Raw genomic sequence first — 22,303 nt, forward strand, 5'->3', positions numbered from 1 at the left:
AACAGACTGTACGATTGAGAAAGTCAATATTATAATGGGAGTTCAAAAAAGTTGCTGCAATCCAAGTACACTTGAAAAATTAGGTATTAATTAGCAGAAGTTCGGGTACATCATATTTGGGCTAAATAGTGGATACCATGGTGTATAAGTTCCGAAAGTCCCTTAGCCAGACTGCCGGTCTTGGGGTCCGGTGTTGCCAGTCACCAACAACAAATTAAAAAGTTACCCCAATGAAGGGGAGACCCCTAACACCCATAGGTACCACTTAAACAGTGAAGTGTAATGCTGCGTGCTGTTATCACGTAATGTAATGGCCACACACAATTTCAAGATGTGAGTTACAAAGCTGTCCTTATTTCACCTTTGAAAAAAGGGGGACTTACCCTCTCTTCATGGCCTTTCTCATGCCCACTGGGTGGAGAGCCGTTCGGGAGACCTTCCTCCTAGGCTCTAACTCGGATCGCCATTCTTCAGCTTGGAGCGAACTCCCACAAGCAAACAGCCACAGACACGCTGCACTGGCGTCCGCCCAAACACCCAGGGCTCTGCAAAGTGACGTCAGAAGACGCGGCCGACTTGTGAGGGGGAGGCTGATGCCAAGTGAAAACACCTCCAAATGGAAAGACAGCGCTTGCATCCAGACTGTGCGGCCAAACTTCACCTCCTTAGATAGGTAACCTCCAGGGGTGTACCTGCTGCAAAAAGTTCCGTGAACAAGGCTTGAAAACTTGAAAGAAAATACGTGATAACAGCACGCAGCATTACACTTCACTGTTTAAGTGGTACCTACGGGTATTGTTAGGGGTCTCCCCTTCATTGGGGTAACTTTTTACTCTGCGTTTCTACCACAAGGTGTGGAGGACCTACTTATTCTGGTGTGAAGAGCGTGTTTTTTCCTGGCACAGAGTTACGGTTGCCAGGATCTTAACTTTTATCCAGGATGGGCTGGAGAAGGGCCTTTCTGCTAGTTTCCTGAGGGGACAGATTTTGTCCCTGTCTGTTTTATTGCACAACAGACTGGCTGAGCTTCCAGACGTGCAGTCCTTTGTTAAGGCACTGATTAGGGTCAGACCTGTGTTTAGATCTTGGGCTTCTCCTTGGAGCCTAAATCTTGTTCTTTGGGTTTTGCAACATGTTCCGTTTGAGCCTCTGCATTCCGTTGACATTAAATTGTTATCTTGGAAGGTTCTCTTGTTATTGGCTATTGCCTCTGTGCGCAGAGTTTCTGAGATCTCTGCTTTGCAATGTGAGCCCCCTTATCTGATTTTTCATGCAGATAAGGCAGTTTTATGTACTAAATTAGGTTTTCTTCCTAAGGATGTGTCGGATCGCAACATCAATCAGGGGATTTTAGTTCCTTCCTTGTGTCCTAATCCTCCATCGAAGGAATGCTTTCTTCACAATTTTTATGGGGTTCGCCCCTTGAAGTTCTATCTTCAGGCTTCTAAGGAGTTTAGACAATTTTCCTCTTTGTTTGTTGTCCGGGGAAGCATAAGGGACAGAGGGCTACTTCGACTTCCCTATCTTTTTGGTGGAGTGTCATCCGCTTAACTTATGAGACAGCGGGAAAATGTCCTCCTGAGAGGATAACTTCTCATTCTACTAGAGCAGTGGCTTCCTCTTGGGCCTTTAAGAATGAGGCCTCTATATATCAGATTTGTAAGGCGGCTACCATGTCTTCACATACGTTTTAAAAATTTTACAAGTTTGATGTTTTTGCTTCGGCTGAAGCAGCTTTCGGGAGAAAAGTTTTGAAGGCTGTGGTGCCCTCAGAATAGGGTCCGCCTCTTCCTTTTTGTTCCCACCCGTTATTCATTCCGTGTCCTCTGGAGCTTGGGTATAGTTTTCCCAACAGTAAGGAATGAAGCTGTGCACTCTGCCTATCTTAGGAAGGAAAACATAATTTATGCTTACCAGATAAATTCCTTTCCTTCCAGATAGGGAGAGTCCACGACCTCTGCACGTTTTTTCTTTTCTATGTGCGGTCCCCTATTATTTATTTTATTCTTCTGGCACCATTTATACCCTAATGTTTCTCCTACTTTTCCTTGTTCCCTCAGCAGGATGACTGGAGTAATGAGGAAGTGGGAGGGGATATTTAAGCCCTTGGCTGGGGTGTCTTTGCCTCCTCTTGGTGGCCAGGTGTTGTATTTCCCAACAGTAAGGAATGAAGCCGTGGACTCTCCCTATCCAGAAGGAAAATAATTTATCTGGTAAGCATAAATAGTTTTTCTCAAAGAAGTGGACAGAGATTTGAATATGTCCTCTATTCAAAACCGTTTTTTTTTTTTGTTTTTTTTTTTATGTCAACCAACATAACGCCCTCTAAACATTTGATTTTTGGGCATTCCCAGGGAAAAATGTGTAACACCTCCTAAAACAGTTGTATCCTTGGTGTAAAATATGCTTTGCATAGTAATCTCACCTGAGTCTCTCTCATTTCTGTAAATAAGATAGCTATGTCACTACTTTGTTGTATTGTATTCTCCCCAACCTGGAATATATCAATGTTCTGCTAGCTTTAGACTAGGTGTATTATTATGGGGGTGTTTATCAAATTGTATATTGTTGAAATTGAGGTTTGCAAACCTGTCATCCGGTCTCCCTAATAGAAAACATGGTTATTTTGCCTGCTTTCATCCAAGGTAATCATGAAAACCTGGTGTGTTAGGGGAGGCCTGAGGACAGGTTTGAAAACCAGTGGTCTAGAAGTAATCTGAGGAAAATGACGTAATACTTATCTCCCTAGAAGGAAAGTTTCTTTGATGAGAGGATTTTCAGTTGGGAGTATAGTAGAAAGAGTGGAAGTCACCCACCATATGTGCTTTAGTCTGGCTAAGGTCATACATCTATCTTCCTTTTAACATAAGGATGGGCAAGACATCTTTCTTCTTAAACGGGGAGAGTCCACAGCTGCATTCATTACTTTTAGGAATACAGAACCTGGCCAGCAGGAGGAGGCTAAGACACCCCAGCCAAAGGCTTAAATACCTCCCCCACTTCCCTCATCCCCCAGTCATTCTTTGTCACAGGAGGTTGGCAGAGAAGTGTCAGAAGATTCAATAGTCTCATAGGGAGGGTAGTACTCTATGGGACTAGAGTTTTAAGTAGTCCTGTCAGCCTCTCAGTGAGAGTTTGGATGAAAGTTAGAGTCCGGAGATGCAGGGAGAGTGTTTCTGCGAAACCATCCCGACTCATATTAACAGCTCCATAGGCAATCAGCGTTGACGAGTTTTGCTGCCTGCTTCCGTCCATGTCAGAAGCGATGCTACTATCTGTCACACTTGAAGGGCCGTGTTCCTCTTCCACGGCGTAGATTCCGGTAAGATCGTTTCATTTTTCTTTCAATATGAGAATGTAATGTAAAAGAAGAGAGGGTCTCAGTGGGACTCCTTTTATCTTTATGGAATCAAGGGTTAATATCTCCTGAGAGGGGTTATTGAACAGTGGGGGGGGGGGGGGACTTTAATCATGTTTATGTGATTCTGTCTGCTAATGTGTAGTGATGTTTGGGCTTGTGGCTATTTCAGAACATAACGTTTTTTTTGTCAGGCCGCACGGTCCTTGTAGACTGGCGTGCTTTTCCTACACGGTACACCTTGTGACCGGGCTTGGTCACGTTTTTCTGTTCTCCATTTCCATATTCCTTACAAGGTGGCGACGGAGAGAGTCTGTTTCGCTAGTGTTCTGGGTCATAGGAGGTGGTGAGTGTACCAGCCATTGGGGGGTGTAAGGTGCTGTTTATTTTTGTCCATAATTTCAATAAACAAGTTATGGAGGATTCTGATTTTGTGGAGATGGTTGTCTTTGATTCAGATTCTTCTTCTTGCGAAGAATATGAAATGGACTGGGTAATCCATGCCCATCAGTTATGTTCCGAATGTTGCTTTCGAGTGCTCTTGTCTCCCGATTCGGGGAACTTAGAGACCTCTGAGCCATCCGCCCCTGAGGATCCCATATCCCACGAGGCTTGCGCCCTAGAACCTTCTCTTGCTACGCAAGCAGGTGTCCCAAATGCCGTTACCCCTTCTCTTGAAGGTGGCTTGTTTCCTCCAAAGGTTACGGCACATTTACAGCTCCCACGTGGTTATTGTTCGTGTTCCGTTAACCAGGGATCGCCTGGATCAGACCAGCTCTCTGGGCAAGCGGTTTCCTCTTAGGCTTCAGGGGTCCAATCCTCGGGGTCAGGGTCATCAGTTGCTCTGGCGGAAGCAAGTCTTGCCTTTTGTTTATAGACTGGCGTGACTTTGTGTCCTGCTGAGGCATGTTTTGGCAGTGCTTGGAGGATCCCAGTCCTAATGAGTCGATGGATCCTTGGTCTTCCATTTCAGGTGGCAAGCAGGGTTAGACGAAGGGGGATGACGTCAATCTCCTTGTCGTCTCCTTCCCCCCCCCCCCCCGCTTTTTTGAGGTATCTTATTCCAGTTCAGAGCTTTAGAAGAATTGGATCTCTGACCGGCTGGTCATGTTAGTATGTCCTTTCTTCTTGGGCGTTCGCCTGCGGGTGCTGCCCTCATTTACTTTGATCCGCTTAGGATGTATTTTATTTTAAAAAAGCTCATGTCTGTTATAGTTTGCCTTTTGGAAAACATTTTTTTTCTCTGAGATTTGATACTAGCGATTTTGTGGTTGCTTTGGCACTTCTACGGAAGTTAAATAAATATGTTAAGACATTGTCTTTCATTTATTTTGTATTTCCCTACTAGGGAGTCAACTTTTCTGTGGCCTTGGACACGTTTTAGGGTGCCCTATGTATCGGGCTGGTCCCGGTTGGGCACTAGTTTGTTCCTTGTGGTCCGTTTCTGCCACGTGGTGCCCGCTGTAGCCGGCAGGCCTGATTGGGGTACTGAGTTGCTTACTCTGGTGAAGTGTTTGCTTTCTTGGTTTTGTATGTTATAGGAGGCCTTTCGTTCCTAGACGTCAGGCTGGTCCTTGTTTTTCCTTTGGGTTGGGCATCAGAGGGGATTCTGCTCAGTCCTCAATGTCCTTTTCCTGATGGCTGACGTGGTTACCGAGCTTGTATCCTGCTAAGGCTTGCTTTGGGGGTTCCTGACTTTGGTTTGGGAACTAGCATTTTCTCCTTCCCATCAGGGTTGGAAGTTTAGATGACTACTTGAAAATCTGTGGTACCAGGTTTAGGTGGCGATTACTCGTCTTCTCTATTGGTATTTTTACTTGGATTGTCCTTTTGGAATCCATTGACGACGGTTCCTCTTCCTTAAAGGGTTGAGGTTGTTGTGCCTCTTTTTTCCCCTTCTGGGGCTGGTTTTTCTGGTCATCTGTTTCTGGAAGCACACTGGCCTTTTGGCCTTTTTCTTTCCCCCTACGGTATCTTGTCTGCTACCGCAATTTTGGAGCTCTGGAGATTGTGTTGTCTTTTTTTTTTTTTTTCCTGCTGACCCTGCTTGGGCGTTTTGGTTTGATCTGTCGCTCGTCAGGAGTTTGGGATGCTCGTTCATCATACATTCCTCGAGCTGTAGGGGTTTCCGGGAGGTGGATCCCGAGTGGATCTTTGGAGTCTATCTTCTCAATCTAGATTTTCTAGGTTTTGAGCTCTGTCCTCTCGTAAGTTTTCCTTAGTCTTTAGACTTAGCGGGTGTTGTCCCTTGAGCCTTTAAGGATTAAGCTCTCCGTCTCTAGGATACTTACGTGAGTGTTCAGTGTGGTTCCTTGTGGGTTATTAGTTTTGAACCCGGCTTCGGTTTCCGGGTGTCCGGTTTTCTTGTCCTGTTCTTATCTTCGACTAGACATTTTGGATTTTCAGTGTTAAGATCCTTTAGGTTGGATCTGAACGGCCCAGTGTTTCCTGTTCCAGGACGTCCTCTGGTCCCTTCAGGCGATTTTTCTCTCTCTTACCGGAGAATTGGACATTTCTACTGGGCCGGCTGTATTAGCCGGTTGACCATCGGTTTTGGCATTTTACCATCCGTCTACAGCTTTACGCTCCATGCCTGTGGGCGGGTGAGCTGTTATCTTTGTGTTTCCCCTCCCTTTGGAGAGGATTGGGCATGCCACAGTATCCACCTGGTGCCCCAGAGGTATTTCTTCCTCTGCTCCGGGGGGTCTCCCTGCCTCGTGTGCAGGATATAAGCTGGATTTCTGGTGTCATGCCATTTCTGTTTCAGTATAGGGTTTCCATTTTGGAAGTGTCCCTTCTCTTCAGGAAGTGAGCTGGGTCTGGGGTCTGGACCCCATCCTTTTCCTTCCTGAGGGTCTGGGTGGTTAAGGGAATTTTTAATTCCCTTGTCCTGTCGGACATTGCCAGTTGCTTGGTGCTGGGCCCGTTGCCTCGGAATGGTTCTGACTGCTCTGTTGAGCTTTGACCGCGTATCATCAATAGGTGGGAGGCTTCGCAGTGTTTCCTTGCATCAGCAGGTAGTTTTCCTTTGCTGGCTTTTGGATTCTGTCCTTCCCAGTTTTTTTGTTTCTGGGAAGGATTTGCTCTGTACGTCTTTGGAGTTTTTTCTCTGTGAGAGTCCTGGTGCAGTTTACTAGCCTTTGATTAGCTAGTGTTGGCGGCTTGCGTCCGCTTAGTCCTCTTGAGGGAAGCCTGTGGCTTCCTCTGGAGCATAATAAGGTGCTATTTTTTAGAGGCTCCCGGGGTGGTCGATCACTCCATCCTGAGTGCGGGTCTGCATTGTGTCAGGGAGGAGGTCTATGTTTGTCCCTCTACTTTGCGGTGGTTGGGACGTCTTTATTGGTCCCTTGGACTACAGGCATTTGGAGATAGGGGATTTTTCCTTCCTTCACTCTGGCCGGTCGGTAGGGTGCGTTCTCTACGCGGCTTTCTCCAATTGCAACCTTGGTTTGCGCTCTTGAAGTTATACTTAGGGTTCTTTTTTGCCCTAAATTGTTGTTTGGAGGTCCTTTCAGACTCTCTTATATGAGTTTATGTGTGGGCTTGGAGCCTGCGGGACTTTGTGTTCTCAGAGGCCTTTGTGCTCGGTTGAGTCTAGTGATCTGAGCGGTCGTTAGCAACTGCTTTTCTGGTCTTAACTGATGGGCTGTTAATTAGTCCTTTCCATTTTTGTTCCTTCTGCTTCTGGTGAAGCAGTTTTTTTGTCTGGTGTTTGGGTAATTTCAGGCTGTGGTGCCCTTTGAATGGGCTGCCTCTTGTTCCCGCCTGTTTTGCATTCAGTGTCTTCTATAGCTTGGGTATCGTTTTCCCAAAAGTAATGAATGCAGCTGTGGACTCTTCCTGTTTAAGAAGAAAAACTTAAATTATGCTTACCTGATAATTTTCTTTTCTTCTGACAGGGAGAGTCCACAGCTCCCCGCCCACGTTTTTTCCTTGGGGAGGCAGTAGTTTTTGTTTTTTTATTCTTCTGGCTCCTTTTTTTTTTTTATATATATACCCTATTTCTCCTATTGTTCCTTGTTCCCTCTGCAGAATGACTGGGGGATGAGGGAAGTGGGGGAGGTAGTTAAGCCTTTGGCTGGGGTGTCTTTGCCACCTCCTGGTGGCCAGGTTCTCTATTCCCAAAAGTAATTAATGCAGCTGTGGACTCTCCCCATCAGAAGAAAAGAAAATTATCAGGTAAACATAAGTTTTCTTTCCAAGGAATAACCAATTACTAGTGGGAATATCACTCCTGGCCAGCAGGAGGAGGCAAAGAGTACTACAGCAAAGCTGCTATATATGCCACTTCCCTTACCCATAACCTCTAGTCATTCTCTTTGCCTGCGGTGCAAGAAGGAGGTGAAGTTTTGGTGTCTGATCTACAATCAAGATTTTTTTATTTTAAAGCAGAGTAGGTTTGCTCTGATCTTTCTAAAGGGTCTAGCCTTAGCCCATGTCAGTCTCTTCAGTAGGGCAGTGGTGGCTTTTTAAGCAATTGGGAACTTGTGGGGTATAATCCTCACTGCATTTTTCCAAAACATTTTGCTGCCCTATTTAGGTAGCCTGAGTAAATTTACTCAGTCTTTCTGTATTTCCACAGGTCCATGTGAGGGATGGCATCCTCTCAAACAAGATGAGCTGTCCTGCTGCCGGACAGATGAATATTAAGGTAAGTGCCAATTTTATTTTTCTATGTAGCGGGGGGAAATTTGGCACTTATTCAGCTGAAACGCTGCAGGGGGACGTTTTTTATTATTCCTGTCAGGGTGCAGGTTTTTATGCCAGTTTTTGCAGGCACTGTTAATGTGAGGAGTTATTTATTTTATTGGTGGCTCAGTAAGGATCCGTTTTTAGTAACGGATTATTTTTTTGGGGGGGGGGGTATTTGTTTTTAAGCCTGATTTCAAGAAAGTTGTTTTTTAAAAAAAATGGCATTTTTGTTTACGGCAGGACCGCCCCTTTTAGGGAGGTTCTGATTCTTTGATGTCAGAGGTTTTTTGGCGTATTTTTCACTTTCTGTAAGAGTGAGGTGCGCATATTTCTTATGCTCTGCTGTTTAGAAGGCTTCTTGCTGTTTTTGCTTCTCTGGAAATCTGGATTGTAAACAGGATTGTTTTTTTTCCTCAGTTTGCTGCGGGTTGCAGGACAGGTAGGGGTAATTTCACTTTCTGTAAGAGTGAGGTGCGCATATTTCTTATGCTCTGCTGTTTAGAAGGCTTCTTGCTGTTTTTGCTTCTCTGGAAATCTGGATTGTAAACAGGATTGTTTTTTTTCCTCAGTTTGCTGCGGGTTGCAGGACAGGTAGGGGTAATTCTGCTGCGGTGTAGAGTGTTAATTTTTTTTTTTTTTTTTTTTTTTTTTTTTTGGTTCTGTATTATATCCTTTGTTAAAAGATAAAAAAAAATTGCTTTTTTTTTTTGTATTATGGTTCAGGAGGCTGTGTAGTATGTTACCTGTAGCTTATGTTTTGATGCCCAGGTGGAACCCCCAGTACCTTTTTGTTGTTCATGTATTGAAAGAACTTTAGCTTATAAAAATAATTTTTTGATTCTGAGCCATCATTAGCTAAGGCGGATGCTGTTCATGAGCCTCCTGTTTCAGATGTGTCGCAGCTTTCTCCTCAAGTGTCCCAATCCTATTCATCTGCACATGCAGTGCCCTGCGTTTCCTCTCATGCTCCGTCGGAAGATACTTTGCAAGATATTGCTGCCCAGGTATCTTCTGCGGTATCTGAGGCGCTATCTGCTTTTCCCATGCTGCAGGGAAAACGCAAAAGAAATTTTAAAGAAAGAGTAAATAAGGTTTCTGATCCTGCAGTGGCTAATCAAAGTCTTTCCTCTCAGAAGTATGATTTTTTTGCATCTGAGGGTGAAATTTCGGATTCAGGCAGTATAATTTCTTCTACTGATGCTAAAGTTGTGTCCTTCAGATTTAAGCTGGAACACCTCCGCTTGTTACTTAAGGAGGTTTTGGCTACCTTGGATGACTCTGATACTACTATCGTTGTTAACTCTAAGAAGTCTAGTAAGCTGAACAAGTATTTTGATGTTCCCTCTGCGGTGGAATTTTTTCCGGTTCCAGACCGTGCTTCTGAGATTATTGCATGGGAGTGGGAGAGACCTGGTATTCATTTTTCTCCATCTCCTATTATTAAAGAAAATGTATGTTCACCAAGGTCTTCAATGGCAGCCTGCGGTGTGTATTGCTACTTTTACCAGCGCTGCAGCTTACTGGTTTGATGCTTTGTCTGATTCTGTTCAGACAGATACTCCTCTTGAGGAGATCAAGGACATGATTAAGGCTCTTAAGGTTAGCCAATTCCTTTATTTCGGATGCTTCCTTACAGGTTATTAAACTAGGAGCAAAAATGTCTGGTTTTGCGGTTCTAGCTCGCAGAGCCCTTTGGCTAAAATCCTGGTCTGCGGATGTTTCTTCTAAATCTAAGTTATTAACTATTCCCTACAAGGGTAAGACCTTGTTTGGGCCTGGTTTGGCTGGAATTTTTTCAGATATCACAGGAGGAAAGGGATCTTTTCTTCCTCAGGATAAGAAGAAGCAGAAAGGGCGTCAGAGTAATTTTAGTTCCTTTCGTAACTTTAGAGGTAAACCCAAGACCAAAGATCTTCGACTCTTGTCTTGTCCTTCAGTCCTCTCCTCGGCAGTTAGTGGCTCTATGTATGGAGGTAATTGGTCTGATGGTAGCTTCCATGAACATCATTCTATTTGCTCAGTTCCATCTCAGACCTCTGCAGTTATGCATGTCAAGGCAATGGAACTGGGACTATGTGGATCTGTCCCTGCAAATAGTTCTGGATCAGGCGACACTGGACTCTTCTCTGGTGGTTGTCTCAGGATCAACTCTCCCAGGGAACTTGCTTTCGCAGACCTTCCTGGGTGATTATGACCACGGATGCCAGCCTTCTAGGTTGGGGAGCAATTTGGGGGTCATTGAAAACTCAGGGTCTTTGGACTCGAGAGAAATCAGTTCTCTCTATAAACATTCTATAACTGAGAGCGATTTTAAATGCTCTACTGGCCTGGCCTCAGCTAGCCTTAGCCCGGTTTATCAGGTTCCAGTCAGACAACTTCACTTAAGTGGCGTACATCAACCACTATGGAGGAACTCAGAGTTCCTTGGCCATGTCAGAGGTGGCCCGGTTAATCCAGTGGGGGGAGTCTCACAACTTGTCTTTCTGCGATCCACATCCCAGGAGTGGACAATTGGCAGGCGGATTTTCTGAGCCGACAGACCTTTCATCCGGGGGAGTGGGAACTCCATCTGGAAGTATTTTCCAGTTTAATCCTCAATTGGGGGCAGCCGGAACTGGATCTCATGGCTTCTCTGCATAATGCTAAGCTTCTGAGGTACAGCTAGAGGTCAAGGGATCCACAGGCTTTCTTGATAGATGCTCTGACGGTTCCTTGGAATTTCAGTCTAGCATACATATTTCCTCCTTTCGCTCTCCTGCCAAGAGTCATTGCTCGGATCAAGCAGGAGAGGGTGTTGGTGATTCTCATAGCGCCGGCGTGGCCTCGCAGGATATGGTATGCAGATCCAATGGAAATGTCGTCTTTACATCCGTGAAGACTCCCTCTGAGGAAGGACCTTCTACGTCAGGGTCATTTTCTTCATCCAAATCTCGTTTCTCTGAAGCTGACTGCTTGGAGATTGAGCGCTTGATTTTATTGAAGCGTGGGTTTTCAGAGTCGGTCATTGAGACCATGATTCAGGCTCGTAAGCCTGTGACAACAAAGATTTACTATAAGATATGGCGTAAATATCTGTATTGGTGTGAATCCAGAGGATACTCTTGGAGTAGAGTCAGGATTCCTAGGATTTTGTCTTGTCAGGAGAGTCTGTAGAAGGGTTTGTCAGCTAGTACTCTGAAAGGTCAGATTTCTGCGTTGTCTATTTTGTTGCATAAGTTTTTGACGGATAGCGGGCTCTGTTTGAACCTATGCATTCCTTTGATATCAAGATGTTATCTTGGAAGGATTTGTTTCTTGTTGCTATTTCTTCTGCTCAGAGTTTCGGAAATTCTCGGCTCTGCAGTTTGGTTCTCCTTATCTTATTTTTCATTCCGATAAGGTGGTTTTATGTACTAAATTAGGTTTCCAGTCTAAGGTTGTTTCAAACAAGAATATTTATCAGGAGATTGTGGTTCCTTCTTTGTGTCCTTATTCTTCTTCTCTTAAGGAGCGTTTATTGCACAACCTAGATGTTGTGCATGCATTGAAGTTCTATTTTCAGGCGACTAAGGACTTTCTGCTTTGTTTGTTTTTCTGGGAAGCGCAAGGGTCAGAAAGCTATGGCTACTTTCCTTTGGCTAAGGAGTATTATTCGTTTGACCTATGAGACTGCTGGACAGCAACCTGAGAGAATCATTCTAGGAGGGCTGTTTCTTCTTCCTGGGAATTTAAAAATGAACCTTCCGTGGAACAGTTTTGCAAGGCTGCAATTTGGTCCTCTTTGCATACTTTTTCAAAGTTTTATAAATTTGATACTTTTGCCTCAGCTGAGGCTTCTTTTGGGAGAAGGTTCTTCAAGTGGTGGTGCCTTCTGTTTAGGTCTACCTGTCTTGTCCCTCCCTTATCATCTGTGTCCTCTAGCTTGGGTATTGATTCCCATTAGTAATTGATGATTCCGTGGACTCACCATATCTTAGGAAAGAAAACATAATTTATGCTTACCTGATAACTTTATTTCCGGATATGATGAGTCCACGGCCCACTTTTTATTTAAGACAGTTATTTTTTCTAAAAGCTCAGGCACCTCTACACTTTTGTGTTATCTTTTTCCATTTTTCCATTGGCCGAATGACTGGAGGTTATGGGTAAGGGAAGTGACATATATAGCAGCTTTGCTGTAGTGCTCTTTGCCACCTCCTGCTGGCCAGGAGTGATATTCCCACTAGTAATTGATGATTGATAAATTAAGTTTTTCTTGTTAGCTTTTTATAAGTATAGATTTAGTATATTGATAACATGGCCCTATAAGTAGAAAAGCTCCTACAAAAAACACTGTACAGGTCTATTTTAATTTATGATTGATATTTGTGTGTGTGTGATATAATGTTTAAGTAAATATCTAATTTTTTTTTTTTTTTTACTTTCAGCAAAGAAACAAACCAAAGGAGCCTCCAAAGGTGCCAAAATCAGCTCCATTTTTTATTCCAACTTTGCCTGGACTTGTTCCTCGCTTTGCAACTGATGTGGGGGAGGATGTACCACAGGTAGGTTTTGCCTCTCCTTTAAGACAAACCTGAAGTATCTCTTAAGGGGACGTAGAAGTTAAGTTATGAACTTTTATATTGCTTTAACGGGACATATAGCTATAGCTCAGGATGCAAATTACTTCAACCAGACACACATTCATTAATTTTCATTTTAATGAAAGAAAACATTTGGGTTTAGTATCCCTTTAACTATATAGATAGAGCATGCCATTTTAAGCAACTTTCTAATTTATTCCTATCATTTTTTCTTCATTCTCTTGCTATTTTTATTTAAAAAGCAGGAATGCAAAGCTTAGGAGCTGGCCCATTTTATGTTCAGTACCCTGGATAGCGCTTGTTTATTGGTGACTACATTCAGCCAAACAATTAGCAAGCATAACCCAAGTTCTGAACCAAAAATGGGCCAGCTTCTAAGCTTTACATTCCTGCTTTTTCAAATAAATATACAAAGAGAACGAAGAAAAAAAAATAATAGGAGTATATTAGAAAGCTGCTTAAAATTGCATTCTCTATCTGAATCATGAAAGAAAAAAATTGGGTTTAGTATCCCTTTAACTCAGGTTAAAGTTATACAAATTCCTAAAGCCTCCTAAAAGGCTTAGTTTAGCTGTACATTAATTTGTCTCTTTTTCATAGGAATATTACATCTTGTTGCTGCTGATTTTTTTGTCTTTCTCATCTTTTACTTTGTTTTGTAATGGAGCATCAGTCACATTATACAGACACTGTTTTTACTTCATCTACTATACATTTTACTAATTAGTGCTGCAGAATCTGTTGCTGCTATATATAGACACCCAACTGGGACATTTTGAAAATATTGTATGTGAGCAGTTATTGTTGTTCCTGTTTTATTTGCTTAATAGTAGTTACATTTTCAGCAACTTCTTAATACACTTTATTATTTTATGTTTCTATAATCCATTTTCTTTTTTCTTTAGTCTAAAATAGTGAATCTTGGAGTTCTTGAACAGAAATCTGAATTTTACATGCGGCTTGAAGAAGCAATTACTCATCAAAACTGTGAGTTTGTATTTTAGACATGGCTATGTGCATGCTCATAATAAAGATGTTTTTATTTCTTCTGTTAAGTGTGATCAGTCCACGGGTCATCATTACTTCTGGGATATTACTCCTCCCCAACAGGAAGTGCAAGAGGATTCACCCAGCAGAGCTGCATATAGCTCCTCCCCTCTACGTCACTCCCAGTCATTCTCTTGCACCCAACGACTAGATAGGATGTGTGAGAGGACTATGGTGATTATACTTAGTTTTATATCTTCAATCAAAAGTTTATTTTAAAATAGCACCGGAGTGTGTTATTATCTCTCTGGCAGAGTTTGAAGAAGAATCTACCAGAGTTTTTGTTATGATTTTAGCCGGAGTAGTTAAGATCATATTGCTGTTTCTCGGCCATCTGAGGAGAGGTAAACTTCAGATCAGGGGACAGCGGGCAGATGAATCTGCATAGAGGTATGTAGCAGTTTTTATTTTCTGACAATGGAATTGATGAGAAAATCCTGCCATACCGATATAATGTCATGTATGTATACTTTACACTTCAGTATTCTGGGGAATGGTACTTCACTAGAATTACACTGTAAGAAATACATAAAGCTGTTTAATAACTAGAGATTATGTTTAACGTTTTTGCTGGAATGTAAAATCGTTTTCATTTACTGAGGTACTGAGTGAATAAATGTTTGGGCACTATTTTTCCACTTGGCAGTTGCTTAATCTGTTTTCTGACAGTTTCTGTTCTCCCTCACTGCTGTGTGTGAGGGGGAGGGGCCGTTTTTTGGCGCTTTTACTACGCATCAAATATTTCAGTCAGCAACTCATTGTATTCCCTGCATGATCCGGTTCATCTCTACAGAGCTCAGGGGTCTTCAAAACTTATTTTGAGGGAGGTAATTTCTCTCAGCAGAGCTGTGAGAATTATAGTTTGACTGAGATAAAAAACGTTTATTCTGTAATTTGTTTCCTGCTTTCAGAATTTGTTATCTTTGCTAATGGGATTAAACCTTTGCTAAAGTTGTGTTATTTACAAGGATTGAGGCTATAACTGTTTCAATTTATTAATTTTCAACTGTCATAGATCTTCTGTGCTTCTTAAAGGCACAGTACGTTTTAATATTATTCTAATTGAATTGTATTTCCAAGTTACAAGTTTATTTGCTAGTGTGTTAAACATGTCTGATTCAGAGGATGATACCTGTGTCATTTGTTGCAATGCCAAAGTGGAGCCCAATAGAAATTTATGTACTAACTGTATTGATGCTACTTTAAATAAAAGTCAATCTGTACAAATTGAACAAATTTCACCAAACAACGAGGGGAGAGTTATGCCGACTAACTCGCCTCACGTGTCAGTACCTACATCTCCCGCTCAGAGGGAGGTGCGTGATATTGTAGCGCCGAGTACATCTGGGCGGCCATTACAAATCACATTACAGGATATGGCTACTGTTATGACTGAGGTTTTGGCTAAATTACCAGAGCTAAGAGGTAAGCGTGATCACTCTGGGGTGAGAAGAGTGCGCTGATAATATTAGGGCCATGTCAGACACTGCGTCACAGGTGGCAGAACATGAGGACGGAGAGCTTCATTCTGTGGGTGACGGTTCTGATCCAAACAGACTGGATTCAGATATTTCAAATTTTAAATTTAAACTGGAAAACCTCCGTGTATTACTAGGGGAGGTGTTAGCGGCTCTGAATGATTGTAACACAGTTGCAATACCAGAGAAAATGTGTAGGTTGGATAAATATTTTGCGGTACCGACGAGTACTGAGGTTTTTCCTATACCTAAGAGACTTACTGAAATTGTTACTAAGGAGTGGGATAGACCCGGTGTGCCGTTCTCACCCCCTCCGATATTTAGAAAAATGTTTCCAATAGACGCCACCACAAGGGACTTATGGCAAACGGTCCCTAAGGTGGAGGGAGCAGTTTCTACCTTAGCTAAGCGTACCACTATCCCGGTGGAGGATAGCTGTGCTTTTTCAGATCCAATGGATAAAAAATTAGAGGGTTACCTTAAGAAAATGTTTGTTCAACAAGGTTTTATATTGCAACCCCTTGCATGCATTGCGCCGATCACGGCTGCAGCGGCATTCTGGATTGAGTCTCTGGAAGAGAACATTGGTTCAGCTACTCTGGACGACATTACGGACAGGCTTAGAGTCCTTAAACTAGCTAATTCATTCATTTCGGAGGCCGTAGTACATCTTACTAAACTTACGGCGAAGAATTCAGGATTCGCCATTCAGGCACGCAGGGCGCTGTGGCTAAAATCCTGGTCAGCTGATGTTACTTCTAAGTCTAAATTGCTTAATATACCTTTCAAAGGGCAGACCTTATTCGGGCCCGGGTTGAAAGAGATTATCGCTGACATTACAGGAGGTAAAGGCCATGCCCTGCCTCAGGACAAAGCCAAAGCCAAGACTAGACAGTCTAATTTTCGTTCCTTTCGTAATTTCAAAGCAGGAGCAGCATCAACTTCCTCTGCACCAAAACAGGAAGGAGCTGTTGCTCGCTACAGACAAGGCTGGAAACCTAACCAGTCCTGGAACAAGGGCAAGCAGACTAGGAAACCTGCTGCTGCCCCTAAAACAGCATGAATTGAGGGCCCCCGATCCGGGATCGGATCTAGTGGGGGGCAGACTTTCTCTCTTCGCCCAGGCTTGGGCAAGAGATGTTCAGGATCCCTGGGCGCTAGAGATAATATCTCAGGGATACCTTCTGGACTTCAAATACTCTCCTCCAAGAGAGAGATTTCATCTGTCAAGATTGTCAACAATCCAGACAAAGAAAGAGGCGTTTCTACGCTGCGTACAAGAGCTCTTGTTAATGGGAGTAATCCATCCAGTTCCACGATCGGAACAGGGACAGGGGTTTTACTCAAATCTGTTTGTGGTTCCCAAAAAAGAGGGAACTTTCAGACCAATCCTGGACTTAAAGATCCTAAACAAATTCCTAAGAGTTCCATCGTTCAAGATGGAGACTATTCGGACAATTTTACCTATGATCCAAGAGGGTCAGTACATGACCACTGTAGATTTAAAAGATGCTTACCTTCACATACCGATTCACAAAGATCATTATCGGTACCTAAGGTTTGCCTTCCTAGACAGGCATTACCAGTTTGTGGCTCTTCCATTCGGATTGGCTACAGCTCCAAGAATCTTCACAAAGGTTCTGGGTGCTCTTCTGGCGGTACTAAGACCGCGGGGAATCTCGGTAGCTCCATACCTAGACGACATTCTGATACAAGCTTCAAGCTTTCAAACTGCCAAGTCTCATACAGAGTTAGTGCTGGCATTTCTAAGGTCACATGGATGGAAGGTGAACGAAAAGAAAAGTTCACTCGTTCCACTCACAAGAGTTCCCTTCCTGGGGACTCTTATAGATTCTGTAGAAATGAAGATTTACCTGACAGAGGACAGGCTAACAAGACTTCAAAGTGCTTGCCGCACCCTTCATTCCATTCAACACCCGTCAGTGGCTCAATGCATGGAGGTAATCGGCTTAATGGTAGCGGCAATGGACATAGTACCCTTTGCACGCTTACACCTCAGACCACTGCAACTGTGCATGCTAAGTCAGTGGAATGGGGATTACTCAGACTTATCCCCTTCTCTGAATCTGGATCAAGAGACCAGAAATTCTCTTCTATGGTGGCTTTCTCGGCCACATCTGTCCAGGGGGATGCCATTCAGCAGACCAGACTGGACAATTGTAACAACAGACGCCAGCCTTCTAGGTTGGGGTGCCGTCTGGAATTCTCTGAAGGCTCAGGGACAATGGAGTCAGGAGGAGAGTCTCCTGCCAATAAACATTCTGGAATTGAGAGCAGTTCTCAATGCCCTCCTGGCTTGGCCCCAGTTGACAACTCGGGGGTTCATCAGGTTTCAGTCGGACAACATCACGACTGTAGCTTACATCAACCATCAGGGAGGGACAAGAAGCTCCCTAGCTATGATGGAAGTATCAAAGATAATTCGCTGGGCAGAGTCTCACTCTTGCCACCTGTCAGCAATCCACATCCCGGGAGTGGAGAACTGGGAGGCGGATATCTTAAGTCGTCAGACTTTTCATCCGGGGGAGTGGGAACTTCATCCGGAGGTCTTTGCCCAAATACTTCGACGTTGGGGCAAACCAGAGATAGATCTCATGGCGTCTCGACAGAACGCCAAGCTTCCTCGTTACGGGTCCAGATCCAGGGATCCAGGAGCAGTCCTGATAGATGCTCTGACAGCACCTTGGGACTTCAGGATGGCTTACGTGTTTCCACCCTTCCCGTTACTTCCTCGATTGATTGCCAGAATCAAACAAGAGAGAGCATCAGTGATTCTAATAGCACCTGCGTGGCCACGCAGGACTTGGTATGCAGACCTGGTGGACATGTCATCCTGTCCACCTTGGTCTCTACCTCTGAAACAGGACCTTCTGATACAGGGTCCCTTCAAACATCAAAATCTAACTTCTCTGAAGCTGACTGCTTGGAAATTGAACGCTTGATTTTATCAAGACGTGGGTTTTCTGAGTCAGTTCTTGATACCTTAATACAGGCTAGGAAACCTGTTACCAGAAAGATTTACCATAAGATATGGCGTAAATACCTATATTGGTGTGAATCCAAAGGTTACTCTTGGAGTAAGGTTAGGATTCCTAGGATATTGTCTTTTCTACAAGAAGGTTTAGAAAAGGGTTTATCTGCTAGTTCATTAAAGGGACAGATCTCAGCTCTGTCCATTCTGTTACACAAACGTCTGTCAGAAGTTCCTGACGTCCAGGCTTTTTGTCAGGCTTTGGCCAGGATTAAGCCTGTGTTTAAAACTGTTGCTCCACCATGGAGTTTAAACCTTGTTCTTAATGTTTTACAGGGCGTTCCGTTTGAACCCCTTCATTCCATTGATATAAAGTTGTTATCTTGGAAAGTTCTATTTTTAATGGCTATTTCCTCGGCTCGAAGAGTCTCTGAATTATCAGCCTTACATTGTGATTCTCCTTATTTGATTTTTCATTCGGATAAGGTAGTCCTGCGTACTAAACCTGGGTTCTTACCTAAGGTAGTTACTAACAGGAATATCAATCAAGAGATTGTTGTTCCTTCTTTATGCCCAAATCCTTCTTCAAAGAAGGAACGTCTACTGCACAACCTGGATGTAGTCCGTGCTCTAAAATTTTACTTACAGGCAACTAAGGAATTTCGACAAACGTCTTCTCTGTTTGTCATTTACTCTGGGCAGAGGAGAGGTCAAAAAGCTTCCGCTACCTCTCTTTCTTTTTGGCTTCGTAGCATAATTCGTTTAGCTTATGAGACTGCTGGACAGCAGCCTCCTGAAAGAATTACAGCTCATTCTACTAGAGCTGTGGCTTCCACTTGTGCCTTCAAGAATGAGGCCTCTGTTGAACAGATTTGCAAGGCTGCAACTTGGTCTTCGCTTCATACTTTTTCCAAATTTTACAAATTTGACACTTTTGCTTCATCGGAGGCTATTTTTGGGAGAAAGGTTCTTCAGGCAGTGGTTCCTTCTGTATAAAGAGCCTGCCTATCCCTCCCGTCATCCGTGTACTTTTGCTTTGGTATTGGTATCCCAGAAGTAATGATGACCCGTGGACTGATCACACTTAACAGAAGAAAACATAATTTATGCTTACCTGATAAATTCCTTTCTTCTGTAGTGTGATCAGTCCACGGCCCACCCTGTTTTTAAGGCAGGTAAATATTTTTTAATTTATACTCCAGTCACCACTTCACCCTTGGCTTTTCCTTTCTCGTTGGTCCTTGGTCGAATGACTGGGAGTGACGTAGAGGGGAGGAGCTATATGCAGCTCTGCTGGGTGAATCCTCTTGCACTTCCTGTTGGGGAGGAGTAATATCCCAGAAGTAATGATGACCCGTGGACTGATCACACTACAGAAGAAAGGAATTTATCAGGTAAGCATAAATTATGTTTTTTACTTTGGCAGTTTTATGTTTAATAGGAAGTGTGTGTTGTGTTTTTCTTTTTTATGACACGATGAGTCCACGGATCATCATAATTACTAATGGGATATTCACCTCCTGGTCAGCAGGAGGAGGCAAAGAGCACCACAGCAGAGCTGTTAAATAGCTCCTCCCTCCCTTCCCTCCCACTCCAATCATTCTCTTTGCCTACATTAGTGATAGGAAGAGGTAAAGTGAGGTGTTAGTTAAAGATTCTTCAATCAAGAGTTTATTATTTTTAAAGTAGTGCCAGAGAGTGCTGCTTTGTTCTAGGGTGTAGCCGTAGTCCAGATCAGTCTCTTCAGTAGAGCTTTTGGTGACTTTAGAGCAATGGGAACTTGTGGGACATAATTCTCACTGCGCCTCCCATACTGATGCTGCCCTAACTCGGATGGCTTAAAGGGACAGTATACACTCATTTTCATATAACTGCATGTAATAGACACTACTATAAAAAATAAGATGCACAGATACTGATATAAAAATTCAGTATAAAACTGTTTAAACACTTACTTAGAAGCTCTGTTTAGTTCTGTTGAAAAGGCAGTTGGAAAGCCCACTGCAAGTGGGAAATAAGACACTCCCACCCCTCCCCCTTCTTTTGCATATGAAAAGACCCTTTACACAAACAGGAGCAAGCTGGAGAAGGTAGCTGACGATATTCTGATAAAACTTTGGGGCTTGGTTAGGAGTCTGAAAATCAGAGCAATGTTATTTAAAAATAAGTAAAACTATACATTTAAAAAAAAAAAACTTTATGGGCTATATAAATAGATCCTCTACAAAACATTTATGCAAAGAAAAAATGAGTGTATAATTTCCCTTTAAGTAAGATTATGTGGGCTCTATCCTTTTTCCACAGGGCTATGTGAGGGAGAGGACCTCATAAAGCTGCTGAGCTGCCCTACTGTCGGACAGATTTTAAAGGTAAGTGCTAACTGTTTATTCTGGGTCTAGGAGATCTCAGAGGAAGTGGAGCACTTTATTGGGACATTCCTCCTATTCCTATAAGGGCTATAACGCTACCTTACTGCGGTAGCAGGGGTCCTGTGACAGCACGTTTTAGCACACTGGGGGAACTAAGTGTGTATTGTGGGGTTCTCAATCACTGGGACACAGTTTTATGACTCAGGATATAATTGTTTGAGCCATTCACTTGGGCTATAACGCTACCTTACTTGCGGTAGCAGGGGTCCTGTGGCAACACATTTTTAGCACACTGGGGGAACTAAGTGCGTATTGTGGGGCCCTCAATCACTTGGGACACAGTTTTATGACTCGGGGGATAATTGTTTGAGTCTCTAACTTGGGCTAACGCTACCTTACTTATGGTAGCAAGGTTCCTGTGACAGTACATTTTTTAGCTGGGGGAACTAAGTGTGGCTGTATACATAATAGTGTGGTTCAGTCCACCCATGGGCTCTGTTGATAGCTCCTGGTAGCCTCTCTATACATACTAATGGAGACCGGGAGATTGATTAGTGATACGCCCACGATGGGCGGAGTTACCTTTGGCGCCGTTTTTGGGCCGCACCTTCCCCTACCTTAAGGCACAGGCATAATGAAAGTGCCGGGTAATGGAGTAGTATCACGCCCACGAGGGGCGGAGCTATGTTGTGGCCATGTTAGATTGCGTTTTCCACCTCAATTACTAATATCGGTCTGAGCATCTAACACAGTCATTAGTGTTTTTTTTCCCTCTCAATGCGGGTCCAGCCAGCGCTGTGAGAAGTACAGCGTTTCAGACTTGCTTATGTTTTTTAGGAACAAGAACACACACAAACAAATAAATATCTCTATTTGTGTGAATCCATGGGCTACTCATGGAGTAGATAGGATTCCTAGAATTTTGTCTTTTCTCCAAGAGGGTTTGGAGGAAGGTTTAGCGTCAAGTTCCCTAAGGGGTAACAATTCTCTTTTTCTCTTGTTAAGTGTGTTCAGTCCACGGGTCATCCATTACTTATGGGATATATTCTCCCTCCCAACAGGAAGCTGCAAGAGGATCACCCAAGCAGAGCTGCTATATAGCTCCTCCCCTCACATGTCATACCCAGTCATTCTCTTGCAACCCTCAACATAGAAGGAGGTCGCGAGAGGAGCTGGAGTTTTTACTTATCTATTCTTCAATCAAAAGTTTGTTATTTTAAATGGCACCGGAGTGTGCTGTTTTTCTATCTCAGGCAGTATTTGGAAGAAGAAACTGCCTGCGTTTTTTTTTCTATGATCTTAGCAGGCGTAACTAAGATCCACTGGCTGTTCTCGACATTCTGAGGAGTGGGGTAACTTCAGAAACTGGGGATAGCATGCGGGGTCCTCCGCAAATGATTTTCTGGGAATGGAATTGACTAAGAAAATACTGCTGTTACCGTATGATGTAAGTACAGCCTTAAATGCAGTAGTGGCAACTGGTATCAGGCTGATAAATGTATGCGCAGTCGAGTTATTTTCTAGGGACTAGAGAAAATACTGTTAAAACTGAAATAATACTTAAGCCTTATCTGCAGTGGTAGCGACTGGTAGCAGGCTTAGTGATAACTTTGCATGACATTGGAAAATGTTGTTTTTTAATAAAACGTTTACTGGCATGTTATTCGTTTTTGTGAGGTACTTTGGTGATAAATCTCTTTGGGCATGATTTTTTTCCACATGGCTAACATATTTTTCTGCATGGAAACCGTTATATCAGGGCTCCCACTGTTGTGATAGGAGTGGGAGGGACCTTGTTTTAGCGC

At 43.3% G+C, this 22,303-nt stretch overlaps 1 protein-coding gene across 1 annotated transcript in view; it reads left to right on the plus strand.

Annotated features, from left to right (window-relative positions):
* Positions 1-22,303, plus strand: part of WDR36 (WD repeat domain 36) — a 410,170-nt gene that overhangs the window by 358,743 nt on the left and 29,124 nt on the right. The window contains exons 17-18 of the mRNA XM_053699732.1: positions 12,457-12,573; positions 13,518-13,599. Of these exons, the coding sequence (XP_053555707.1) occupies positions 12,457-12,573; positions 13,518-13,599 (199 nt within the window). The remainder of the gene's footprint in view (positions 1-12,456; positions 12,574-13,517; positions 13,600-22,303) is intronic.

The sequence above is a fragment of the Bombina bombina genome, chromosome 2 (assembly GCF_027579735.1).
Source record: "Bombina bombina isolate aBomBom1 chromosome 2, aBomBom1.pri, whole genome shotgun sequence".
NCBI lineage: Eukaryota > Metazoa > Chordata > Amphibia > Anura > Bombinatoridae > Bombina > Bombina bombina.